The sequence below is a fragment of the Odocoileus virginianus genome, chromosome 17, assembly GCF_023699985.2.
Source record: "Odocoileus virginianus isolate 20LAN1187 ecotype Illinois chromosome 17, Ovbor_1.2, whole genome shotgun sequence".
In the NCBI taxonomy this organism is placed as follows: Eukaryota; Metazoa; Chordata; class Mammalia; order Artiodactyla; family Cervidae; genus Odocoileus; species Odocoileus virginianus.
In genome coordinates, this window is record NC_069690.1 from 521,128 (window position 1) to 544,245 (window position 23,118).

General features: G+C 37.5%; 1 protein-coding gene across 4 annotated transcripts in view; it reads right to left on the reverse strand.

Moving 5' to 3' along the window:
* The window catches only part of CA10 (carbonic anhydrase 10), a 791,040-nt gene that overhangs the window by 483,903 nt on the left and 284,019 nt on the right, over positions 1 to 23,118 (reverse strand). For 3 of the 4 annotated variants that reach the window (XM_070478462.1, XM_070478465.1, XM_070478463.1), the window contains exon 3: positions 7,650 to 7,792. In XM_070478462.1, coding sequence (XP_070334563.1) covers positions 7,650 to 7,792 — 143 coding nt within the window. Of the gene's footprint in view, positions 1 to 7,649; positions 7,793 to 23,118 lie in introns of those variants that run through there. The other variant, XM_070478464.1, reaches the window with a different exon arrangement.

Sequence of the window (23,118 nt, forward strand, 5' to 3'; positions counted from 1 at the left end):
ACTCCCTGGAAGGGAAGTGATGATCAACCTAGACAGCATATTAAAAAGCAGAGACATTACTGTGCCAACAAAGGTCCGTCTGGTCAAGGCTATGGTTTTTTCAGTGGTCATGTACGGATGTGAGAGTTAGACTGTGAAGAAAGCTGAATGCCGAAAAATTGATGCTTTTGAACTATGGTATTGGAGAAGACTTTTGAGAGTCCCTTGGACTGCAAGGAGATTCAACCAGTCCATCGTAAAGGAGATAAGTCATGGGTGTTCATTGGAAGGAATGATGCTGAAGCTGAAACTCCAGTACTTTGGTAACCTCATGCGAGGAGTTGACTCATTGGAAAAGACCCTGATGCTGGGAGGGATTGGGGGTAGGAGGAGAAGGGGACAACAGAGGATGAGATGGCTGGATGGCATCATCAACTCGATGGGCATGAGTTTGAGTAAACTCTGGGAGTTTGTGATGGACAGGGAGGCCTGGCTGCGATTCATGGCGTCACAAAGAGTTGGACACGATTGAGCGACTGAACTGAACTGAACTGAATGCAAGCATCACCATTTTTTTTAATTTTATTTTTTCATTTATTTTTATTAGTTGGAGGCTAATTACTTTACAATATTGTAGTGGTTTTTGCCATACATTGACATGAATCAGCCATGGATTTACAGGTGTTCCCCATCCTGATCCCCCCTCCCACCTCCCTCCCCATCCTATTCCTCTGGGTCTTTGAATCAGCATCACCATTTTTAAAAATTATTTTGGGATTGTCTTTTGTGGTTCTTATTTGTTCCTTTCTTCTTCTGATCTCTTCCCTTGAGATTTGGTGACAATATTTAGCGCTATGCTTGGATTCCTTTATTGTGTGTATTTGTGTGTATATCTGCTGTCAATTTTTTGGTTTGTGGTTACCATGAAGTTTTTATATAGCAATATATGATTATTTTAAGAGGATGAGTTCTTCACTTCAAATGCACTGTAATAACCTTCCTTTTTTACCCCCATACTTAATTTTTCACATCACATTGTATAGCTTTCTGGTTTGTATATTTCTTAACTATTTATTATGGATATAGATAAATTTACTACTTTTGCCTTTTAACTTTCCTACTAACTTTCTAGAATTAACATCAAAAAAAAAAAAAAAAGTGTGCATTTCATCATAGAGGACTGGAATGAAAAAGTAGGAAGTCAAGAGATACCTGGAGTAACAGGCAACTTTGGCCTTAGAGTACAAAATGAAGCAGGGCAAAGGCTAACAGTTTTAGCAAGAGAACACACTGGTTATAACAAACATACACTTCCAGCAACACAAGAGCAAAGTCTACACTTGGATATCACCAGATGGTCCATACCAAAATCAGATGGATTATATTCCTTGAAACCAGGGATGTAGAAGCTCTATACAGACAGCAAAAATAAGACTGGAAGGTGACTGTGTCTCAGATTATGAACTCTTTATTGCAAAATTGAGATGCAAATTGAAGAAAGTAGGGAATACCACTAAGCCATTCAGGTATGACCTAAATCAAATCCCTTACAATGGAAATAATAAGTAGATTCAAGGGATTAGATCTGAAAGACAGAGTGCCTAAATAACAATGAATGGAGGTATGTAACATTGTACAGGAGGCAGTGATCAAAACCATCCTCAAGAAAAAGAAATGCAAAAAAGCAAAATGGTTGTCTGAGGAAGCCTTAAAAATAGCTGAGAAAAGAAGAGATGTGAAAGGCAAAGGCATAAATGAAAGATATACCCACCTGAATCCCAAAGCATTCAGAGTTCCAAAGAATAGCAAGGAGAGATAAAAAGGCCTTCTTACATGAACAGTGCAAAGAAATACAGGAAAACAATAAAATGGGAAAGACTGGAGTCCTTCTCAAGAAAATCAGAGATGCCAGTGGAACATTTCATGCAAAGATGTGCACAAGAAAGAATAGAAACTGTATGGACCTAAAAGAAGCAGAAGAAATTAAGAAGAGGTGGGAGGCACACAGAATAACTATACAAAAAAGATCTTAATGACTCAGATAACCATGATAGTGTGACCACTCACCTAGAGCCAGTCATCTTGACGTATGAAGTCAAGTGGGCTTTAGGAAGCATTACAATGAACAAAGGTAGTGGAGGTGATGGAATTCCAGTTGAGCTACTTCAAATCCTAAAAGGTGATGCTGTTAAAGTGCCACACACAATATGCCAGCAAGTTTGGAAAACTGAGCAGTGGCCATGGGACTCGAAAAGGTCAGTTTTCATTCCAATTCCAAAGAAAGGCAATACCAAAGAACGTTGAAACTACCACAAAATTGCACTCATTTCACATGCTAGCAAAGTAATGCTCAAAGTTCTCCAACTAGGCTTCAAAAGTATGTGAATGAAGAACTTCCAGATGTTCAAACTGGATTTTGAAAGGTCAGAGGAACCAGAGATCAGATTTCCAACATCCACTAGATCACAGAAAAAGCAAGAGTATTCCAGAAAACTATCTACTATCTATTTCATTGACTATGTGGATCACAACAAACTGTGGAAAATTATTAAAAAGATCAGAATACCAGACAACCTTAATTGCCTCCTGTGAAACCTATATTTAGGTCAAGAAGCAACAGTTAGAACTGGACATAGAACAACAGACTGGTTCCAAATCGGGAATGAAGTATGTCAGGCTCTATATTGTCATCTGCTTACTTAACTTCTGTGCAGAGGTACATGAAGTGAAATGCTGTGCTGGATGAACCACAAGTTCAAATCAATATTGCCAGGAGAAATATCAATAACCTCAGATATGCAGATGGAACTATCCTTATGGCAGAAAGTGAAGAAGAACTAAAGAGCCTCTTGAGGAAAGTGAAAGAGGAGAGTGAAAAAGATGGCTTAAAACTCAACATTAAAAAAAACTAAGATCATGGCATCAGTCCCATCACTTAATGACAAATAGATGGGAAACACTGGATATAGTGACAGACTTTAATTTCTTGGCTCAAAAATCAATGGAGACAGTGACTGCAATCATGAAATTTAAAGAAGCTTGCTCCTTGGAAGAAAATTATGACCAATCTAGACAGCATATTAAAAAACAGAGAGATTACTTCGCTTACAAACATCCGTCTAGTCAAAGCTATGGTTTTTCCAGTAGTCATGTATGGATGTGAAAGTTGAACCATAAAGAAATCTGAGTGCAAAATAAGACATGATGCTTTTGAAATGTGGTGTTGGAGAAGACTCAAGAGTCCCTTGGACTCCAAGGAGATAAAACCAGTCCATCCTAAAGGAAATCAGACCTGAATATTCCCTGGAAGGCCTGATGCTGAAGCTCCAAATCTTGGCTATCTGTTGTGTAGAGCCAATTTGTTCCAAAAGACCCTGATGCTTGGAAAGTTTGAAGGCATGAGAAGAAGGGGAAAACAGAGACTGAAATGATTGGATTCTATCACTGACTCAATGGACTTGAGTTTGAGCAAGCTTTGGGAGATGAAGACAGGGATGCCTTGTGTGCTGAGATCCATGAGGTCACAAAGGGTCGAACACAATTTACTCACTTAACAACAACAAAAATAGCTAGTTTTATAAACGGTTGATCTCTTTTCTTTATAGTATATTTTCCTTTGCCAATGAAATTTTTCCTTTTGCAGTGTTCGTATTTTTACTTGTCATCTTTTCTGCTTAGATAAGTCCCTCTAATATATCTTGTAAAGACAGTTAGTAGTGCTGAACTTTTTTTGTTTTTCTTATCTCTAAAACTCTTTTTGTCACCTTCAAATTTGAATGATAGTCTTGCTGGGTAGCATATTCTCATTTATAGGGTTTTCCCTCTAATCACTTTAAATATATTGTAACACTCCCTTCTGGCCTATGCACTTTCTGCTGAAAAATCAGTTTATAGACTTATGAGAAGTCCTTTATAAGTAACTAGTTGCTTTTATCTTGCTACATTTAATATTCTATCTTTAACTTTATATTTTGCAATTTTAATTACAGTGTCTTAGTGTGGCCCTCTTTTGTTTTATCTTATTTGGAACTCCTTTGCTCCTTGGACCTGAATCTGTTTCCTTTCACAGGTTAGGGGAGTTTTCAGCTATTATGTCTTCAAATAAGTTCTCTGCCCCTTTCTCTCTCTCTTTTCGTTCAGTTCCCTATACTAGTGGTCTGAGACTCACTAGTATAGGGGGCCCACTATAATAATAGAGTGCTTGATGTTGTTTCAGAAGTATATTTTTGTCTTGTTCCCTCTTTGGTACATATTTCTATCTCCTTACCTTGCCGAATTTCTGTATTTATTTCTAGTGTTAGACAATTTGATTACCTGATTTTGGAGAAGTGGACTCATGTAGGAGATATTCTATGGAGGTTATGAACACATTCTCTTCTGGTCAGCAGAGCTCTATGCTCTAAGCGTGCCCTCTATGTGGCACTTTCTGTTGTGTCAGGGCCAACTTCTTTGTTGACCATCAGAGCCATACATTCTGGGAGCTCATCTTCTTGGTACAGGACACCTTAGTTGGTGAGCTTAATGTGGGGCTTGGACCTCTTTCTCCTTGGAGAGAAGCTCTGCATTTGTTATTGTTCTCCTGTTTATGGGTTGCTTAGAAAGGGGTATGGGTCTTGACTGTATTATATCTTTACTCCTCATATCCATTTCATTGCAGCTCCTTATATCTTCAGTTGTGGGAAATCTTCCAGCTAGTCTTGAGGTTCCTGTTGATAGTTGATCTGTAATGGTAACTTTGGTGTACCCATGGGAGGAGGTAAACTCAGGGTCTTCCTATTCCTCCATCTTGGCAACATTTCTCCCAAAAATAGGACTCTTACATGCATATGCAATGCAACCATGTGTGAGTACTGTTTGAAAGTATGCTTGTTTTGGATTTTGTCCATAAGAGTCCTATGTGTCAGATATGAACAACTGGAATAAAAAGTACCATTGCTTAAAAACTACCATTGTAAATAAGCAACTTGAAAGGTAAAAGAAATCATATTTCACATATGATAAATACCTTTTACTATATTAAGGCATGATTATACTTTTATTTTCATCTATTATTACTCTCTGCATTCCTGTGTTCATGTTGAATTTCAGCCCTAACAAAAAACAAAACAAAAACAAAAAACTAAAACCTGCAGTTCAACATCTGAGTCTTATGCCAGGTCAAACTATGTTACTATGTTCAAACAAACATAGTAACACAGTCAGGTACTACATCAAAGCGGCTTCATGGGTTTGTAAACCTGGTTCATTTAAACATGAGCAAGAATGATGCTCATGGATAAAAGTGTGAAATAAAACACATGATGACTGGGATGGATTCTGCATGTTGATACCCAGCTGATCTTAGACTTCAAAATGTGGCAGCTTTCCCAAATTCTACAAAACCTCCTAATCTTTCAGGGAAGTTTTTAAACCTTCTGAGTTAGATACATGTTTCTTTGAGGAAAAACTAAATTCAGAGCCACTGATTTGAATCCTCACTTCCAAAATAAACCCCAATTCATGAAGGAGCATCTCTTAAAAGATTGCAAGCATGATTTAACTATAATCTATCAAGTTTAGGTATTTAACTATAATCTATCAAGTTTAGGTATTTTATTACCCCTTAGTTTATCCAACTACCATCTGTATTTTATTTTTGACCTTTCACAAATTCAAAGGATATCATCAGACAGTTCAACACAAATCATGCCAGATATAAAATTAACGCCATCAAAAGTAAATATTTCAAAAATCCGAAACTCCAATGCATTTGAAAGTTGACTGTGATCAGGCACACTTTATTAAAATGAAAATATATTTTAAAAATTACATAATAACAAAAAACACTGAAAAGCAACATAATTTATGAATGATTTTTAACTCCAGCTATCTCTCATTCTCTTTTTTTTACATTACTTTTTAGAGAAAAGTTGTCTTAATTTTGTTTTCTTTTTTAATTTCTTTCACATTAAGGTTTTCCTCTAAGATGGTATGATGAAAAATGAAACGTACATATTCACTATTTGTGTTAGCTTAATTCCTATTCCATTCCACTCCCTATGTACTATCTACCCAATACTACTTTAAATCCTTTACCCTTACAAAAAAGTTCAGTTCTTTAACATGGCTTCGGGATCTCACCTTATATTACTCTTCCATGTTTATTTCCTCATTAACTCCTCTTCAGTCTCTGTGCTTCAGCCTTTCTGGCCATCTTTCAGGTAATCTCTGGAATTCAGGTACCAACCTTCTGTCTACTTTGTGTGTGTGTATGGTTACTTTATTATTATTATTATTTTTGATTTTCACTTTGCCTGGGGTAGTTATTCCCTCAATCACCCTCTTCAAGAAAGAAAGAATGATTGAATACTCAAATTTGTCTTTTTTAATATATGGGTCAGGGAACCTATACATGGTTATGATGACTTGAATGATCAACTTTTTAGAGAAAGGTATAAACTGCACCCAATTCAAGTTTCCCTTAGGGTTTGCAAAAATACAACTGCAAATGGAAGAATAATTAAGGCAGGTTAGTTTTTTACAGAATCAGAACAATAAACTACATGACCCTTTTTATAAGGTACTTTTTATAGGACCTTTTTATAAAAATGCATCCGAAGTCATATTGAAAACAGCATACAAACACTACTTAGCTAAATCACAAGAAGATCTTTCAAAACTTGCCTTATGACATGAATCAAAGTTGCTAACAGCATTTTGATGGGCCATTTGACTTTTCTGTATATGTGTGAAAACTACATGACAAGAAAAAAAAATGTCAGAAAGCAAAAAGATTTCTTACAAACTTGTGGTAATCAAGGTGAACCGACTGCATAAGGGATGTAGAAATCAGACACCAAGGAGCCCAAACCCTGGAAAATCAGTTACTAGCAATAGCAAAAGTTATCCATAATTTTAACCGCAATTTTATGAACATAAATGATTTACCATTTCTCTTGAGTTCCCAATAGTAAGTCACCTTCAAACACAATTTTCTGTATTTTTTTTTTTTCTTTCCACCTTCAACAGCCTACTTAACAGTAAAACATAGTAAAAGAAATGCTAGGTTCCTGTGATGAGAAGACCCCATGGACATTATACTCTTCCATAAATTAAGGAGGAGCTTATCAAGGGTGGGTGGAGAAGAAAGGAGGGATGCTGGTGTGAGAATAGGAATGATAGTCCAGGATTTCTATGTCGGAGCTAGGATTCTTAGCCAGGAATTCCTGGTAAGATTATTTATTGATTTTCTCATAAACCACCTAAGGTGGTGGTTGTTTGTTTTTCCTTACAGCATGATAAATGTCTGATTTTACTTTTGATAAAAAGATTTTCACTTTTTAGAGGTTAAAAGAAGCCGCAGTAAAGAGGTTTCTATGAGGAAGAATTTCCCAGCATGATATTTAGGGGTGGCAAACAGTTTTCTGACCTTCCTTCATGGGTTTCCAAGGGACAGGATCTCAGGAAACATCCAGGGAGTACAAAGAAGTAACCAGAAGCATGGCAATTGACTGGGTACAGAGAAAAAGCATGATTAAGACATATTTGTTAGCAATAGACCTGAAGTCTGTGATATTACTTCTGGGTGGAAAGACAGACTCATCACAGAGATCAAGGACTAGAAGTTTGACTTTCAGAATCAACATCTCCCCTATCCTCAACTTCACAATGGAAGCAAGATGGCTACTTACCTTCCTGCCCCCAGTGTTGATGCGAAGGGGTGTCAGAAAGGGATCAAAGATCATATGACTAGTCTCTATGTTGACTGGCGACTGCCGTTTCCCCACAGAGCAAAGATTCCAAGCTGAGTTCACCAATCCCCAGAAAGAAGGAACTAGAAACAGAAAGAAAAAAAAAAAAATAGAATTAAGCTGGGTGGAAGGCTCCGGAAACAATGTAATAAGAACTATGTCACAAAAGTCATAAAATCAGAGAACTATACAATGTTTTCCACCCATAGACATCCTTGGGTCTCATTATGGCAGTTTCCTGGCCTGAATCTTGGTCAGCTTCTCTAAGTCTTACCTTCATGATGTCTTAAAATCAAAGATTTTTATTTCAGACCCACTTATTCTGTGGCCTCTTTGATGGGTACAATCAATATTAATACCTTAATAAGAAGATGGCATAGGCCAGCCACATCATCTGTTCATATTGAGGTGCACGAAATATTTAGCAACTCCGAGCTGATACTTAGCTTCTTTGTTTGACAGGAATGATATAGGAATCAACCTTATCCTAGAGAGTAGCATTGAACATATACAAGGTATTATGTTATATGCTGTCAAGACCAAACTGAGGAACTGAATTAGTTTATGAACCACCCAATCAATATCAGGGGGCTTCTCTGATGGCTCAGAGGTAAAGAGTCCACTTGCCAGAGTAGGGACTCAGGTTCAACTCCTGGATGAGGAAGATCTCCTGGAGAAGGAGATGGCAACCCACTCTAGTATTCTTGCCTGAAGGATCCCATGGAGGGAGGAGACTGGCAGGGTACAGTCCATAGTATTGAAAAGAATCAGCCACAGATGAACAACTGAGCATGCATGCATGCAATCAAGGCCAAACAACAGCTTGGCAACTTGACTTAATGTAACAGCAGCTGAAGAATGTGTTCATTGATAAGCAGAAAAGGATGGAATTGAGTGCTGAATGGAAATATCCAAAAGGAAACCATCCACTTACCTTCAGTGTCACATTAAAGAATCTATTAAATAAATTTGTCTGATTTCCAGTCCTATTTTACTCTGTTTAATACAGTTAGCAGAATAGTAGTGTAGCTAACCTACTAATTTTATATCAGTGACGATCAGAATCTGTATCTTCAACCTTTCCCTGCCCCCTTAGTTTCTCTCTGGATTCATGCATTATGCCTCTGAGATTATATGGTCATCATTCATTAATCCATCTACCACATCCATCAGCAGTACAGTGAACTATTATTGCATGTCCATCGCTGGGTTAGGTTTAATTTTGAAGGCAGATACACGTAAGTACAATTACCACACTGGGGGTAGGGAACAGTATGCAGTTAAGTCAAGTGTGTATAAAACTCTAGAAGAGGGGCTCCAAAGCCTACAGCAGGAAGTAAAGAACATGAGCTTAACAACATAGAGCCACAACCCTCTCAAAAATATCTACTATCTCAGGAACTCAAACTTAATACAATTTTTAATTTACAGCAGTCATCATTCCTTCCAATGTCATGGGTAAAGAAAATAGGCAAGAGAGGAATATGGCAAATATCTGCCAAAGATACTATGAAAGAGAAAAGTATTGGGCCAGATAGTATGTCTAATCTCATCTAAATTCAAAATTCTACAACCCTTTTAACTGTTAGAGCAATTACTGTGTAGAAGTGGGAGAAGAGATAAAAACAATTTCCTTAGAGCCTTAGAAGAATGCTTCAACACCAAAATTAGGTGGGCTTTATTAAAGTGAAAAAGTTGGCTTAAAGCTTAACATTCAGAAAACTTAAGATCATGGCATCTGGTCCCATCACCTCATGGGAAATAGATGGGGAGACAATGGAAACAGTGTCAGACTTTATTTTTTGGGGCTCCGAAATCACTGCAGATGGTGATTGCAGCCATGAAATTAAAAGATGCTTACTCCTTGGAAGGAAAGTGATGACCAACCTAGATAGCGTATTAAAAAGCAGAGACATTACTTTTTCAACAAAGGTCTGTCTGGCCAAGGCTATGGTTTTTCCAGTGGTCATGTATGGATGTGAGAGTTGTACTGTGAAGAAAGCTGAGTGCTGAAGAATTGATGCATTTGAACTATGGTGTTGGAGAAGACTTTTGAGAGTCCCTTGGACTGCAAGGAGATTCAACCAGTCCATTCTGAAGGAGATAAATCCTGGCTGTTCATTGGAGGGACTGATGCTGAAGCTGAAACTCCAGTACTTTGGCCACCTCATGCGAAGAGTTGACTCACTGGAAAAGACCCTGATGATGGGAGGGATTGGGGGCAGGAGGAGAAGGGGACGACAGAGGATGAGATGGCTGGATGGCATCACCTACTCGATGAGCATGAGTTTGAGTAAACTCCGGGAGTTTGTGACAGACAGGGAGGCCTGGCGTGCTGCGATTCATGGGGTCGCAGAGTTGGACACGACTGAGCAACTGAACTGAACTATTGTGAAATATGGCAAATAACTTAATTTGGATAAATCCATGGTAATAAGCCTCTGGTAGCTCCATTCCCTTCTTTGAATTAACTTTCCAGTTATAACAGATTTTCAAAATGGCAGCAATGACCAGAGTTTCATAAGGAGAAAGAGAAGGACGAGGAGGGGAAGAAGTAGATAGGTGAATATGTACATGTTGTTCCTTGGCAATTTCATTTCCCATCATTATTTAAGCTATTTTATCACTACAAGTCACTTTATCATTAGAAGATACCGTGACCCAGGAAAATTAAAATTTTAAGGAAGCTCTTGCATTAAAATTATATTTTTAAAAATATAAACTATCATCTCTAAAATCCTCTTTTAAATTCACAGAATTTTATACTTATTTCTCAATCATTTCAAGATTATTATAAAAATAAAGCCTCCATCATTGCATATTCCTACCTTGTTTTTGTCAGTGATGTACATAAACATGGCCAAGGTGAGGATCCCGGGGATATATTCATGGCACTGCTACAAATTAGCTGTGTTACCTTAGATAGTCATTTACTTCTTGGACCTTTGTTGGTATCTATGGCCTCAGACATAGGCTGAATAATAGACTCCTCCAAAGATGTCCACATCCTAACCCCAGAACCTGTGAATGTGTTACCTTATGTTGTAAAATGTACTGGGCAGAAATTACAAAAACTAATTAATTGATTATTAATTATTAGTAATAAGCATCTTGAGATGCATAGATTACCTGGATTATCTGGGCCCAACATAATAAGAAGTGTCTATTTTCAGAGAGAGGTGTAGAAAGATCACAGATACAGAGAAAAGATTTAAGGATGGAAAGAGAGGTCAGGAGAGGAGTAAGAAAACATGAGCCAATGAACACAGTTGGCCTCTACAAGCTCTTCCCCTAGAGCCTTCAAAAAGAATACCAGTCTGCTGACACTGAGACTCATTTCAGACTTCTCACCTCCAGAACTTTAAGATAATACATTTGTGTTATTTTATGTCACTAAGTTGCTATTATTTGTCAGAACCACAACAGGAAACTAATACAATTCCCTTTCCTTGTGATGTCTTAGGAACCTTCCTTGGAAGGCAGATGTGTGATAAACATAGCAACAGCTAGCTCGCATTGCATTTTAAATACTCACATGGAAATTATTAACAAAAATAATCCAAACCCATAAATGCATTGTGCCGCTATTTTATGGTAGCATGGGTGGGCAGATGCTACTGCGTTTCATTAATAAACTTCACACCCCAAAAGTACCCCATAAAAACACAAACAGTGGAAGTTTTACATGAACATCTGATTTGCTTTTATTGGGCATGGCATTCTCTATGACAAAAAGTTTTAGAGTTTTATAAATCCACTTCGCTGCTGAAGCCTGTTTGTCTGGTTCTAATTGCATGCTTAGACAATTGAGAACCACTCTTTCTTGTTCAAGTGTGACACTAGTTTCACTCCTGAAAGGGTATCAAAGTTTATTCACCACTGGATTGCTCATTTTAAATCAGCCAGAAATTAATGATCTTTCAGAAACCGAAGCCACCTTAGAAGTCACCTAATCTAAATGACTACAAGGAAATGAAGGCCATAAGGGGAGGGAATGTCCTTAGCTCAAAGTCACACAGCCAGGGAGAGGCAGGGAAGGACAGAGTAAGCATCAGTACTCAGGTCTCAAGACTCAAACTTCTGGAAATCCCTTGCTCCCTAGCAGGTTTTATACATGAGCAGATTACCAGAATCAGTGTTAAGTTGTTGTGGCCATTATAAAACTTTTGCTGCCATTTCTCTTTTGGTAAAGCAAGAGGGCCATTAATGTCTAGACTCCAGTTGAAATCAATTTCAAGTGCAAAAGTTTAAATCAATTGCTTTAAATATTAATCATTTCAAATAAAGTTAGGATTTTAGAAAAGCATTCAACTATATGTGGGTAGAAAAAGCTTTCAATTCAGGCAAGAAAAGATGTGTTTCATCTGCAGGGCCCCAAGAAAACCTAATGGGGATAACTGCTCACGAAGAGCAGGACTAGTCCAGATGAAAGAGGTCAATGCTCTATGAATCATTGTATGTGTTGAGACATAATTAATGTGTCAAACCAGTCCAGGGACCTCAGGTGAAAAAAGGACCTAGAATAGGGCTACAAAGCTGGTGTTAATCTAGGTTCTAGGGAAAAGGAAGGCTGTGAAAAAAGAAGCAAGGGGTGCCCATACTTATTCAGTCCGGTCGCTCAGTCATGTCCGACTCTTTCCGACCCCATGAACCGCAGCACGCCAGGCCTCCCTGTCTATCGCCAACTCCCGGAGTCCACCCAAATTCATGTCCTTTGAGTCGGTGATGCCATCCAACAATCTCATCCTCTGTCATCCCCTTCTCCTCCTGCCCTCAATCTTTCCCAGCATCAGGGTCTTTTCAAATGAGTCAGCTCTTTGCATGAGGTGGCCAAAGTACTGGAGTTTCAGCTTCAGCATCAGTCCTTCCAATGAACAGCCAGGACTGATCTCTTTTAGGATGGACTGGTTGGATCTCCTTACAGTCCAAGGGACTCTCAAGAGTCTTCTCCAACACCACAGTTCAAATGCATCAATCTTCAGCACTCAGCTTTCTTTACAGTCCAACTCTCACAGCCATACATGACCACTGGAAAGCCATAGCCTTGACCAGGAGGACCTTTGTTGACAAAATAATGTCTCGGCTTTTTAATATGCTGTCTAGATTGGTCATCACTTTCCTTCCAAGGAGTAAGCGCCTTTTAATGTTATGGCTGCAATCACCATCTGCAGTGATTTTGGAGTCAAGAAAAAGAAAGTCCGCCACTATTTCCACTCTTTCCACATCTATTTGCCATGTAGTGATGGGACCGGATGCCATGATCTTAGTTTTCTGAATGTTGAGCTTTAAGCCAACTTTTTCACTCTCCTCTTTCACTTTCATCAAGAGGCTCTTTAGTTTTTCTTCACTTTCTGCCATGGAATGAGCCTGTTGATCTTACCTGCAGAGAAAAGCTGGGCAAAGGAACTATGGCTCCAAGATTCAGAGTAAGAAACTCTCTCTCTCTGGATTTGTGCAGAACTCTGTTATCTGTAGACTTTTAATACTTAACTATTCTCCATATTTTTTATTCTTCAGGTTTATAAACACCTCATATTACCCTTGGAAAGAGAAGTGTCTTTGTAGAATGCTAGGACAGTTTCTATTTTCAAATTTAGAGAATCACTGCTGAATTATTTTTCTAACTCCCATGGTTTTCCCAGTCAAAATTTTAATTTTCTACCATTTTTAAAAAAGCATCAGTCATTATGGCTTATTGGCTATGGAGGTCTCCTTTTCTAGCTGGATTGATACAACTTACTTTTGAGAAAAATGTGAATGAAAATAAAGTAAAATAGAGTGAAAATTAATTAGTGGAGAACTTGTCTGAAATGTTTGAATGGCATCATCTCTAGAATCCTTTTCATACAATCTTTTAATTTATGTACCAGACACCAGAACACACAACAGACTTAGAAATTTTGCATATTAATTTTCACAGAGCCTAAACAAGTGGAAATTAACTGCTTCATCATAGCTATTTGTTATCTTGCCAAAATATTTCCCTGCATTAATGCTGTCATTGTATCATAAACTACAAATCCCAATAGTCTCTTGGCTCTGGATCTAGTGAGCTATACAGGATGTGCAGTGACTGTGATCTCAGCTGCTTAAAACATGAGAGGCTGGATGCATGAGACAAGTGCTCGGGCCTGGTGCACTGGGAAGATCCAGAGGGATCGGATGGAGAGGGAGGTGGGAGGGGGTATCGGGATGGGGAATACATGTAAATCCATGGCTGATTCATGTCAATGTATGACAAAACCCACTACAATATTGTAAAGTAATTAGCCTCCAACTAATAAAAATAAATGAAAAAACAAAACAAACAAACAAACAAAACAACAACAACAAAAAAAAAAAAACCATGAGTCTTAGAAAACTCAAAGTGAAACCTATCAGCTGCTTTTTCAAAAACAAGTGAAACAGAAAGCTCAAGTTTGTTTATTAACACATCATGGTAACCCCCAGATAAAACCAAAAGACTCCCACTAGAAAGAAATAGTTTGAGAGAACAATGAACTAGAGGGATTAATTCTGAAAGATTTAAAATTTATCTTGATGCCATTTTTATCCTAGAAAAGAATCTCTAGCCTCAGATTGAGCTTTTAGGCATCCTCCTTATTCATCTGTCCTGAATTGTCATTTGTCATGTCAGCAGAATTTCCAGAGACCATGCTGTTATGGTAGGGAGTTTGGCACTGGGAATTAATTTATGGAATTTATGGGACTTGCTAAATTCTATGGAAACAAAACAGACTCAATTAAACACTGTTTATTGGCAATTTATTGTGTGCCAAGCATTAGGCTTGATACTGAGAACTCCTGCAGCAAATATTTACTGAGGACCTATGCTATATGCCAGGCAATGTCATCATTTCTGGGTAGTCAGCAATAAATTAAACAGATATGGTTCCTACTCTCATTATCCTGCAGTCTAGTGGGGAATATGGGAGATATTGTTCATCTTATTGTTTATCTCCACGTTTATATATGAATATACATGCAATTGGAACTACTTGCAAGTATGTTCTAGAAACAAAACAGTAATGAATTATAGAATATAGTATGGATGGGGAGATAACCTAGATAAAAATGGTAAGGAATAATTTCTTTGGAAGTGACATCTAACAGACTCTCAAAGGACTGAGAGCAGTTACTCTTGGAAGGATGGCAGGGGAGGGGGTGTTCAAGGCAGAGAAAAGGTACAGGTCTTAGTAGAGAAGAGACTGATGTGTTCAAGCAGTGAAGAAGAAGTCAGTTAATCTAAACTTCATGAGCCAGATGAGAAGAAAAATGAGATGAGATGAGATGAAATGAGATGAGTTTGGCCAGGGAGACGAGGGACAGGGATTTGCATTTTACCAGGGACAGGGATTTTTATTAGCAAGCAACCAAGAATTTGGGCCAACAGAGTGTTATGGTCTGATTTATGAAGTAAACGCATGCATCTACCTTGGTTGGAATACAACCAAGAGTGAGCCTGATGACCCTTGGAGTAGTTTTGAATAGGAAAAGAACCGGTTTCTAAGCAACAGTTGGGTTTTTATGATAATTTAATCCTATTGCTATATATATATACACACACACACACTTATTTCTAACTTGAAGGCACACTAATTGAATGTTTTAAAAACTATTCTCAAAAAAAAAAAAATAAAAAAAATAAAAACTATTCTCTTCAACATATGTGTCAATAAAGCAACATTTTCCCATAAGCCAAATAGAGCATTACAAGTAATCATTTGAAGCAAGGGATGAAGAGATTCAACTAAGAAAACCCTCTTTTGCTTTCAAGCAATAAACTAAGTCCTCAACTTTTCAGTCAAAGGAAAGCAAGTGGAAGTTGGAAAAATGAATACTAGCATAAAGCATATTTTCAGTGAATTCAGTCTTACAAATAAAGGCTCCATTACAATACAGCAATTTTTATTTTAGGGTTGTAAAGCATATGAATATAGTTTAAATAAGAACTTTTCTTTGCTTTTTCCTCACCAGAGCTGAATTACTTTATCACCTTTCCTTATTCTCAACTGTAGTAAATCTCCACTTTGAGCCATTATTAATAAGCATGCTCGAAACACTGACTGCTGCAGGTTTCTGGCCCGTTTCATATTTCAGATTTGTATCATGAGGGGAACTGGCTTTGAATAATTCCTTTGCTACTGGACTGTTCTTCCACTGTTGGGATGCTGATGCATATCACATGGAGGGCTTCTAACTAGGGCTTCCCCTTCTCTCACTTGGGAGTCTCTAAAGTGTTGGAAATATTCCACTTAATACCATTCATTTAAAATGGTAGTCATCTAAAAATTATGGAACATCTCCAATGAGTCAGGTTTTTTTAAACACCCCTACTGTAATGGAGACCTTTAATAGTGGGAAGATGGGCAAGCTAACAAATCATGTTATAATAAAACATGTGTTATAATTAGGCGTGTGAATATTAAAGTCTAGATAGAGACAGGGGAATAAACTGATTCTGATCCTTCCCTAAAGTGTTGGCATTAGCCTTTCTAGCAGAAGAGACATTTGGATTCATCATTAAAGTATGAACAGAAGCTGAAAGCCATGCAAGTCTTATACTAGTTAAAAGATGAAAGTTTTCCTAGAAACTGAGAGAAGTTATTGCTGGAATTTGAATAACTATTATGCAGGGAGATTTTAAGCCATTGAATCTTCTGACTTCTCCAACTTGGAGAGTTTTTTTTTATTGTATAGGAGAAAGACCATGAGCTACCATATCCTTAACAGGTGGTGGGGAAGACAGGAAGCTTTCAGATCCCCACACAAACCAACCTGAATTCAGAGTAGGAACCAGTGTAGGTCATAGGATTGCTCACTTAATTTCATACTTTTAATGGGCCATATGAAATTAACTATTAGATCTATAACTCTTAAGGTCTAGATGAATGAAGGGAGTGAACAGTGATATAGGTTATCCTAGATGGTTTTATCACCAAAGAAAATAATTTTAATCTAGCTTTAGAATTTGTTGAATTATTTGTTTGTACAGTGGCTTCATCCTACTGTATGAGATTGGTTCTAACATGGTAACTGGCTTGCATCCCTACAAACACATCAACAGAAGGTTAAGTGAAAGGAAGAGGGGAGTTTTCCTAGCTCTGTGCTAGGAATTGGATATATTTTATTTTGCTTAATCCTCCCCACAATTCTGTGAGATAATACCTTTGCTGTTTTTCAGGTGAGAAAAAAGAAGATTTAAAGAGGTTATGTGACTTTCCAAGACCATTTAGCCAGTTAAGTAGATGCTGCTGCTGTTTAATTGTGTCCAACTTTTTTTGTGATCCCATGGCCTGTAGACAACAAGGCTACTCTGCCCATGGGATTTACCAGGTAAGAATACTGGAGTGGGTTGCCATTTCCTTTTGCAATCCAGTAAGTAGAGGGACTAGAATTTGAGATTAGTTCTTTTGTCTAAGATAAAGGAATAACCAGACAGACAAAGGAACCAAAGTAATGCTTTTGTAGTAACATGTGAAACAATACATAGGTGTATAAAACAGGTAATCATCTCCCTCTTCCCCCTTCCAATGACAATTCTGAGGTAATTGGTGTGAACTATTTAACATCTTTTACCATGCTCATACAAACACATTCAAATACATATACATATAGAGAATTTCCACTTATAAAAAAACATTTTGCTTCAAGTAACAGCATGCATGTCCAACATGTGTAAGGCTAGAGAGCTTCCATAGGTTGAATATACCTTACCTTTCTAAACCCATTTAACAGATGAAAGGCATTAAGCTTATTTCCATTTTATTTTACTATGAAAATTAATGCTGCAATAAATAAATTCAAACATACTTTTCATATTAGTAGTATTTTTTAGACAAAGTATGCTGTTATTCAGTTGCTAAGTCATGTCTGACTCCTTTTGACTCCATGGACTGCAGCACACCAGGCTCCCGTGTCCTCCATATCTCCTGGAGTTTGCTCAAATTTAAGTCCATTGAGTCAGTGATGCTATCTAACCATCTCATGCTGTGCCACTTCCTTCTCCTTTTGCCTTCAATATTTTCCCAAAGTTTGCACATGCTTTATTTTAATAGATGTTGCCTCAAAACTTTAAAAGATACTGGCAGTGTCTATGAATACTTGTGTTCCTATCAGCTACATTTCCCCATAATCTCCATGATCCTGAATGCTATTTGCTTGTTTATTTTGGGGGGGAGAGTTGCACTTTTTTCTCCTTTAAAAACAACAACAACAACAACAACTTTAACTAGAGGAAAATTACTTTATAATATTGTGATGGTTTTTGTCACACATCAACATGAATTGGCCATAGGTATACATACATATGTCCCCTCCCTCTTAAACCTCCATCCCAACTCCCTCCCTATCCCAACCCTCTAGATTGTCACAGAGCACCTGCTTGGGTTCCCTGCATCATGCATCAAACTCCCACTGGCTATCTATTTCAAAACATATGGTGATATGCATGTTTAAATACTTTCTCTCAAATCATCCCACCCTCTTCTTGCCTCTCTCCTTTGCTGCCCTCTAAGTAAGATCCTCAGTACTATTTTCTAGATTCCATATATGTGTGTTAATATACCATGATACTTGCCTTTCTCTTTCTGACTTACTTCACTCTGTATAATAGGCTCTATTTGTTTGTTTATTTAGTTATGGCAATCTAGCAGGAAGCATGGAATTTCACTGATTTAATTTGCATTTATTAACTACTGCCAAGGATGAGTATCTTTTCATATGCTCATTAACTATTTTAATTTCTTTTTTAATCATATTCTTCATGTATTTTTCTCTGGACTATTTATGCTTTTATGTGATTTTTACCTATCATTTGGATTCTAGAAATATTAGCCCTCTGTCACACGCTTTAAATATTTCCTCCTAGCCTATTACCTAACTTTTAAGTTCATTTTTCGCATTCAGTTATCTAGGCATTTTTAAAAATTTTATATGGCTGGATTTATACATCTTTTTGTGAATAAGATTCTGTGTTTTCGTTATTATTTCATATTGCATAATCAAGTAGAGCATATAAGCATTTTTCTAAATGTTAAAAATATTTTATAGTTATAATTTCTACAATTTTATCTTATAATATGACACATTGGTTTAAGATTTTTCCCAGACATAAAGTGAATAATGCCATTAGTATTAATTCAATAAAACATCAGGTGACCAAATTGACTGTTACTTTTATCACACATTAAGTTTCCATATACATTACATTTTTTTTCCAATTTTTCTGGATCATCCAAACTATATTTATATTCCTATGTCAGCGCCATATTGTTTTGAGTATAGTAAAATTTAAGATCATTTATGAGATCAGGCTTCCTGCTCTCTTTCCCCTGCTACCTCTAAAGAACTGTGAATGTCCCAGGGAAATTTGCTAGAATTAGTCATACTAGGAACTTAACTATTCTAACTTCTGAAAAATTTACCAACATGCTGTTGGACAGCTATTCCATATAAATTCAAACATCTGATTAAACACTTAAAATCCTGCAAAATATGTGGATATCTCAGAATACAGTGCCCTTTATTCATATCTAGTTGAGTGCCCTATATCAATATTGTAAACTTCCTCTCCCTCTAATTCCCACTCTGTCTTTATGTATGCACAAAGCTACCTATTATGCATATGTCAAAAGTTGGCAAATTGTGAGAGCCCTGTTGCCCAGATGTGCGTGAAGATGAGTAGTCATTTGCAATTCAGTGTGTTCATATTCATGTAATCTTACAGAAATCTCCAGCAGTTTCAGTCTATCTTGACTTTGGCAGGTATTGAAGGCATTTTCTTTACCATTTTCAAAAGTAAGGGCTTTATTATCTTCACAATGCATCAGAAAAATTAATCTTCATGCCATCACTGAATCCTGGGGCCCAAATACAGTAGAATCTGTCACTGAACAGGGAACAAAAATACACAAATGACCTGTTGGTCTTTTCCTAGCTCTGCACTGGGATGGATTGTCCAATAAGCCTGCACGTATTTTCTGTTGAGATGATGGATTTAGCTTCTGCAACATAGTGACTTCTACCAACATATTTAATATCTCTTCTTAACATTCCTATTTGACTCTTGATCACCATGCTTCCTATTAGCAAGCAAGAAAACATGCAGGCATTTCACTAGCTGTAGATCTCTATCATCCCCAAAAATCTTATCAAAGATCAAATCTGGGTGAGTTCTCTGCTTTGGAATGATTCTTGTCCAACCTAGCCTAATCCAGGTTCCCAATGTCATGTACTTTACTTTTTGCAACAATTCCTTAGATAAATTCCCCAACTCCAGGGAATGTTCCACAACACAAATGGCATGAGAGCTGAGCATACAAGGAAGAATCATGACTGGAAAATGGGCTACATCTGTGGTTCACAACAGAATTTAGTACACAATAAGATCAATATAATACTACTGTTTCCTTTAGCTCTAGAACTCTGAGTCTATGCCATTATTACACTCTAAGTTCCCATTCCAATGCTGGCGCACACAACAATTCAACAACTACTTAATAGAGCAGAGAGAATGAAAACCACAATCTCAAAAAAACCAACCAAAATGATCACATGGATCACAGCTATATGTAACTTAATGAAATTATGAGCCATGCTGTGTAGGGTCACCCAAGATGGATGGGTCATGATGGAGAATTCTGACAAAATGTGATATATTGGATAAGAGAATGGCAAGCAAATTCAGCATTCTTGTCTTGAGGACCCTATGAGCAGCATGAAAAGGTAAAAAAGATACGACACTAAAAGAAAAACTTCCAGGTCAATAGGTGTCCTACATGCTACTAGAGAAGAGCAGACAAATAGCTCAAGAAGGAATGAGGAGGCTGAGCCAAAGCAGAAACAGCCAGTTGTGGCTGCATCTAGTGGTGAAAGTAAACTCTGAGGTTGTAAGGAACAATATTACATAGAACCTGGAATGTTAAGTTCATGAATCAAGGTAAATTGGAAGTGGTCAAAAAGGAGATGCCAAGAGTGAAGTTTGACATGTTAGTCATCAGTGAATGAAAATGGATGTGAATGGGCAAATTTAAAGCAGATGAACATTATATCAAATACTGTGAGCAAGAATCACTTAGAAAAATTGGAGTAGCCCTCATAGTCAGCAAAAGAGCCTGAAATGCAGAACTTGGGTGCAATCTCAAAAAATGGCAGAATGATCTTGATTCGTTTCAAAGGCAAACATTCAGCATCACAGTAATCCAAGTTTATGCCCCAACCACTACTGCCAAAGAATATGAAGTTGAATAGTTCAAAGCAGACCTAGAAGACCTTCTAGAACTAACACCAAAAAAAAAAAAAGTTGTTCTTTTCATCATAGGGGACTGGAATTCAAAAGGAGGAAGTCAAGAGATATCTGGAGTAATAGGCAAGTTTGGCCTTGGAGTACAGAATGATGCAGGGGAAAAGCTAATAGATTGTTACGAAGAGAATGCACTGGTCATAGTAAACACTCTCTTCCAACACAAGAGATGACTCTACACATGGACATCACCAGATGGCCAACACCGAAATCAGATTAGTTATATTTTTTGCAGCTGAAAATGGAAAAAAAAAAATAATAACTCTATACAGTCAACAAAAACAAGACTGGGAGCTGACTGTCACTCAGATCATGAACTTATTGCCAAATTCAGATTTAAAATAAATAAAGTAGGGGAAAACACTGGGCCATTTAGGTTGACTTAAATCAAATTCCTTATGGTTATACAGTGGATGTGACAAGTAGATTCAAGGGATCATATCTGATAGACAGAGTGCCAGAAGAAATACAGATGGAGGTTTGTAATATTGTACAGAAAGTGGTGATCAAAATCAACCCCAAGAAAAAGAAATGCAGAAAGAAATGGTTGTCTGAGTAGGTCTTACTATAGCTGAGAAAATAATAGATGTGAAAGGCAACGGAAAAAAGAAGATATACCAATCTGAATGCAGAGCTCCAAAGAACAGCAAGGAGAGATAAGAAAGCCTTCTGAAGTGAACATTGCAAAGAAATAGAGGAACAAATGGAATGGAACAGACAAGATCTCTTCAAGAAAATTATAAAGATACCAAGGTAACAGTTCATGCAAAAATGGACACAATAAAGGACAGAAATGGTATGGACATAACAGAAGCAGAAGATATTAAGAAGAGGTGGCAAGAATACACAAAAGAACTATACAGAAAACATCTTAATGACCCAGATAGACACAATAGTGTGATCACTCACCTAGAGCTGGACATCCTGGAATGTGAAGTCAAGTGGGCCTTAGAAGGCATCACTATGAGCAAGTGGAAGTGATGGAACTACAGCTGAGCTACTTCAAATCCTTATGATGATGCTGTTGAAGTACTGCATTCAGGAAATTTGCAGGAAATTTGAAAAACTAAGCAGTTGCCATGAGACTGGAAAAGGTCAGTTTTCATTTCAATCCCAAACAAAGGCAATGACAAAGAATGTTCAAACTAGCACACGATTGCAGTCATTTCACATGCTAGCAAGGCAATGTTCAAAAACCTTCGAGCTAGGCTTCAACAATATGTGAGACAAGAACTTCCAGATGTATAAGCCACATTTAGAAAAGGCAGAGAAACCCGAGATGAAATTGCCAATATCTGTTGGAGCACAGAAAAAGCACTGGAATTCAAGAAAAACATCTACTTCTGCTTCATTGACTATACTAAAGCCTTTAACCATGTGGATCACAACAAACTGCGGAAAATACTTAAAGAGATGGGAATACTGGACCACTTTACCTGTCACCTGAGAAACCTGTATGCAGGTCCAGAAGCAATAGTTAGAACTGTATGTGGAACTATGGACTGGTTCACAACTGGGAAAGGAGGATGTCAAAGCTGTGTATCGTCATCCTACTTATTTAACTCATATGCAGAGTACATCATACAAAGTTCGGGATGGATGTAGCTCAAGCTGGAATCAAAATTGGCAGAAGTATCAATAACCTCAGATATGCAAATGACACCACCCCTCTTGCAGAAAGTGAAGAACTAAATAGCCCCTTGATGAAGGTGAAAGAGAAGAGTGAAAAAGTTGGCTTAAAACTCAACATTCAAAAAGCTAAGATCATGCCCTCTTGTCCCATCAGTTAAAGGCAAATAGATGGGGAAAGAATGAAAACAGTGACAGACTGTATTTTCTTGGGCTTCAAAATCACTGCAAATGCTGCCATGAAATTAAACGATGCTTCCTCCTTGAAAGAAACACTATGGCAAACCTAGACAGTGTATTAAAAAGCAGAGATATCACTTTGCCTACAAATGTCCATATAGCCAAAGTTAAGGTTTTTCCAGTAATCATGTACAGATGTAAAACCTGGACCATAAAGAAAGTTTGGCACTGAAAAACTGATGCCTTTCAACTGTGGTGTTGGATAAGACTTTTGAGAGTCCTTTGGACAGCAAGGAT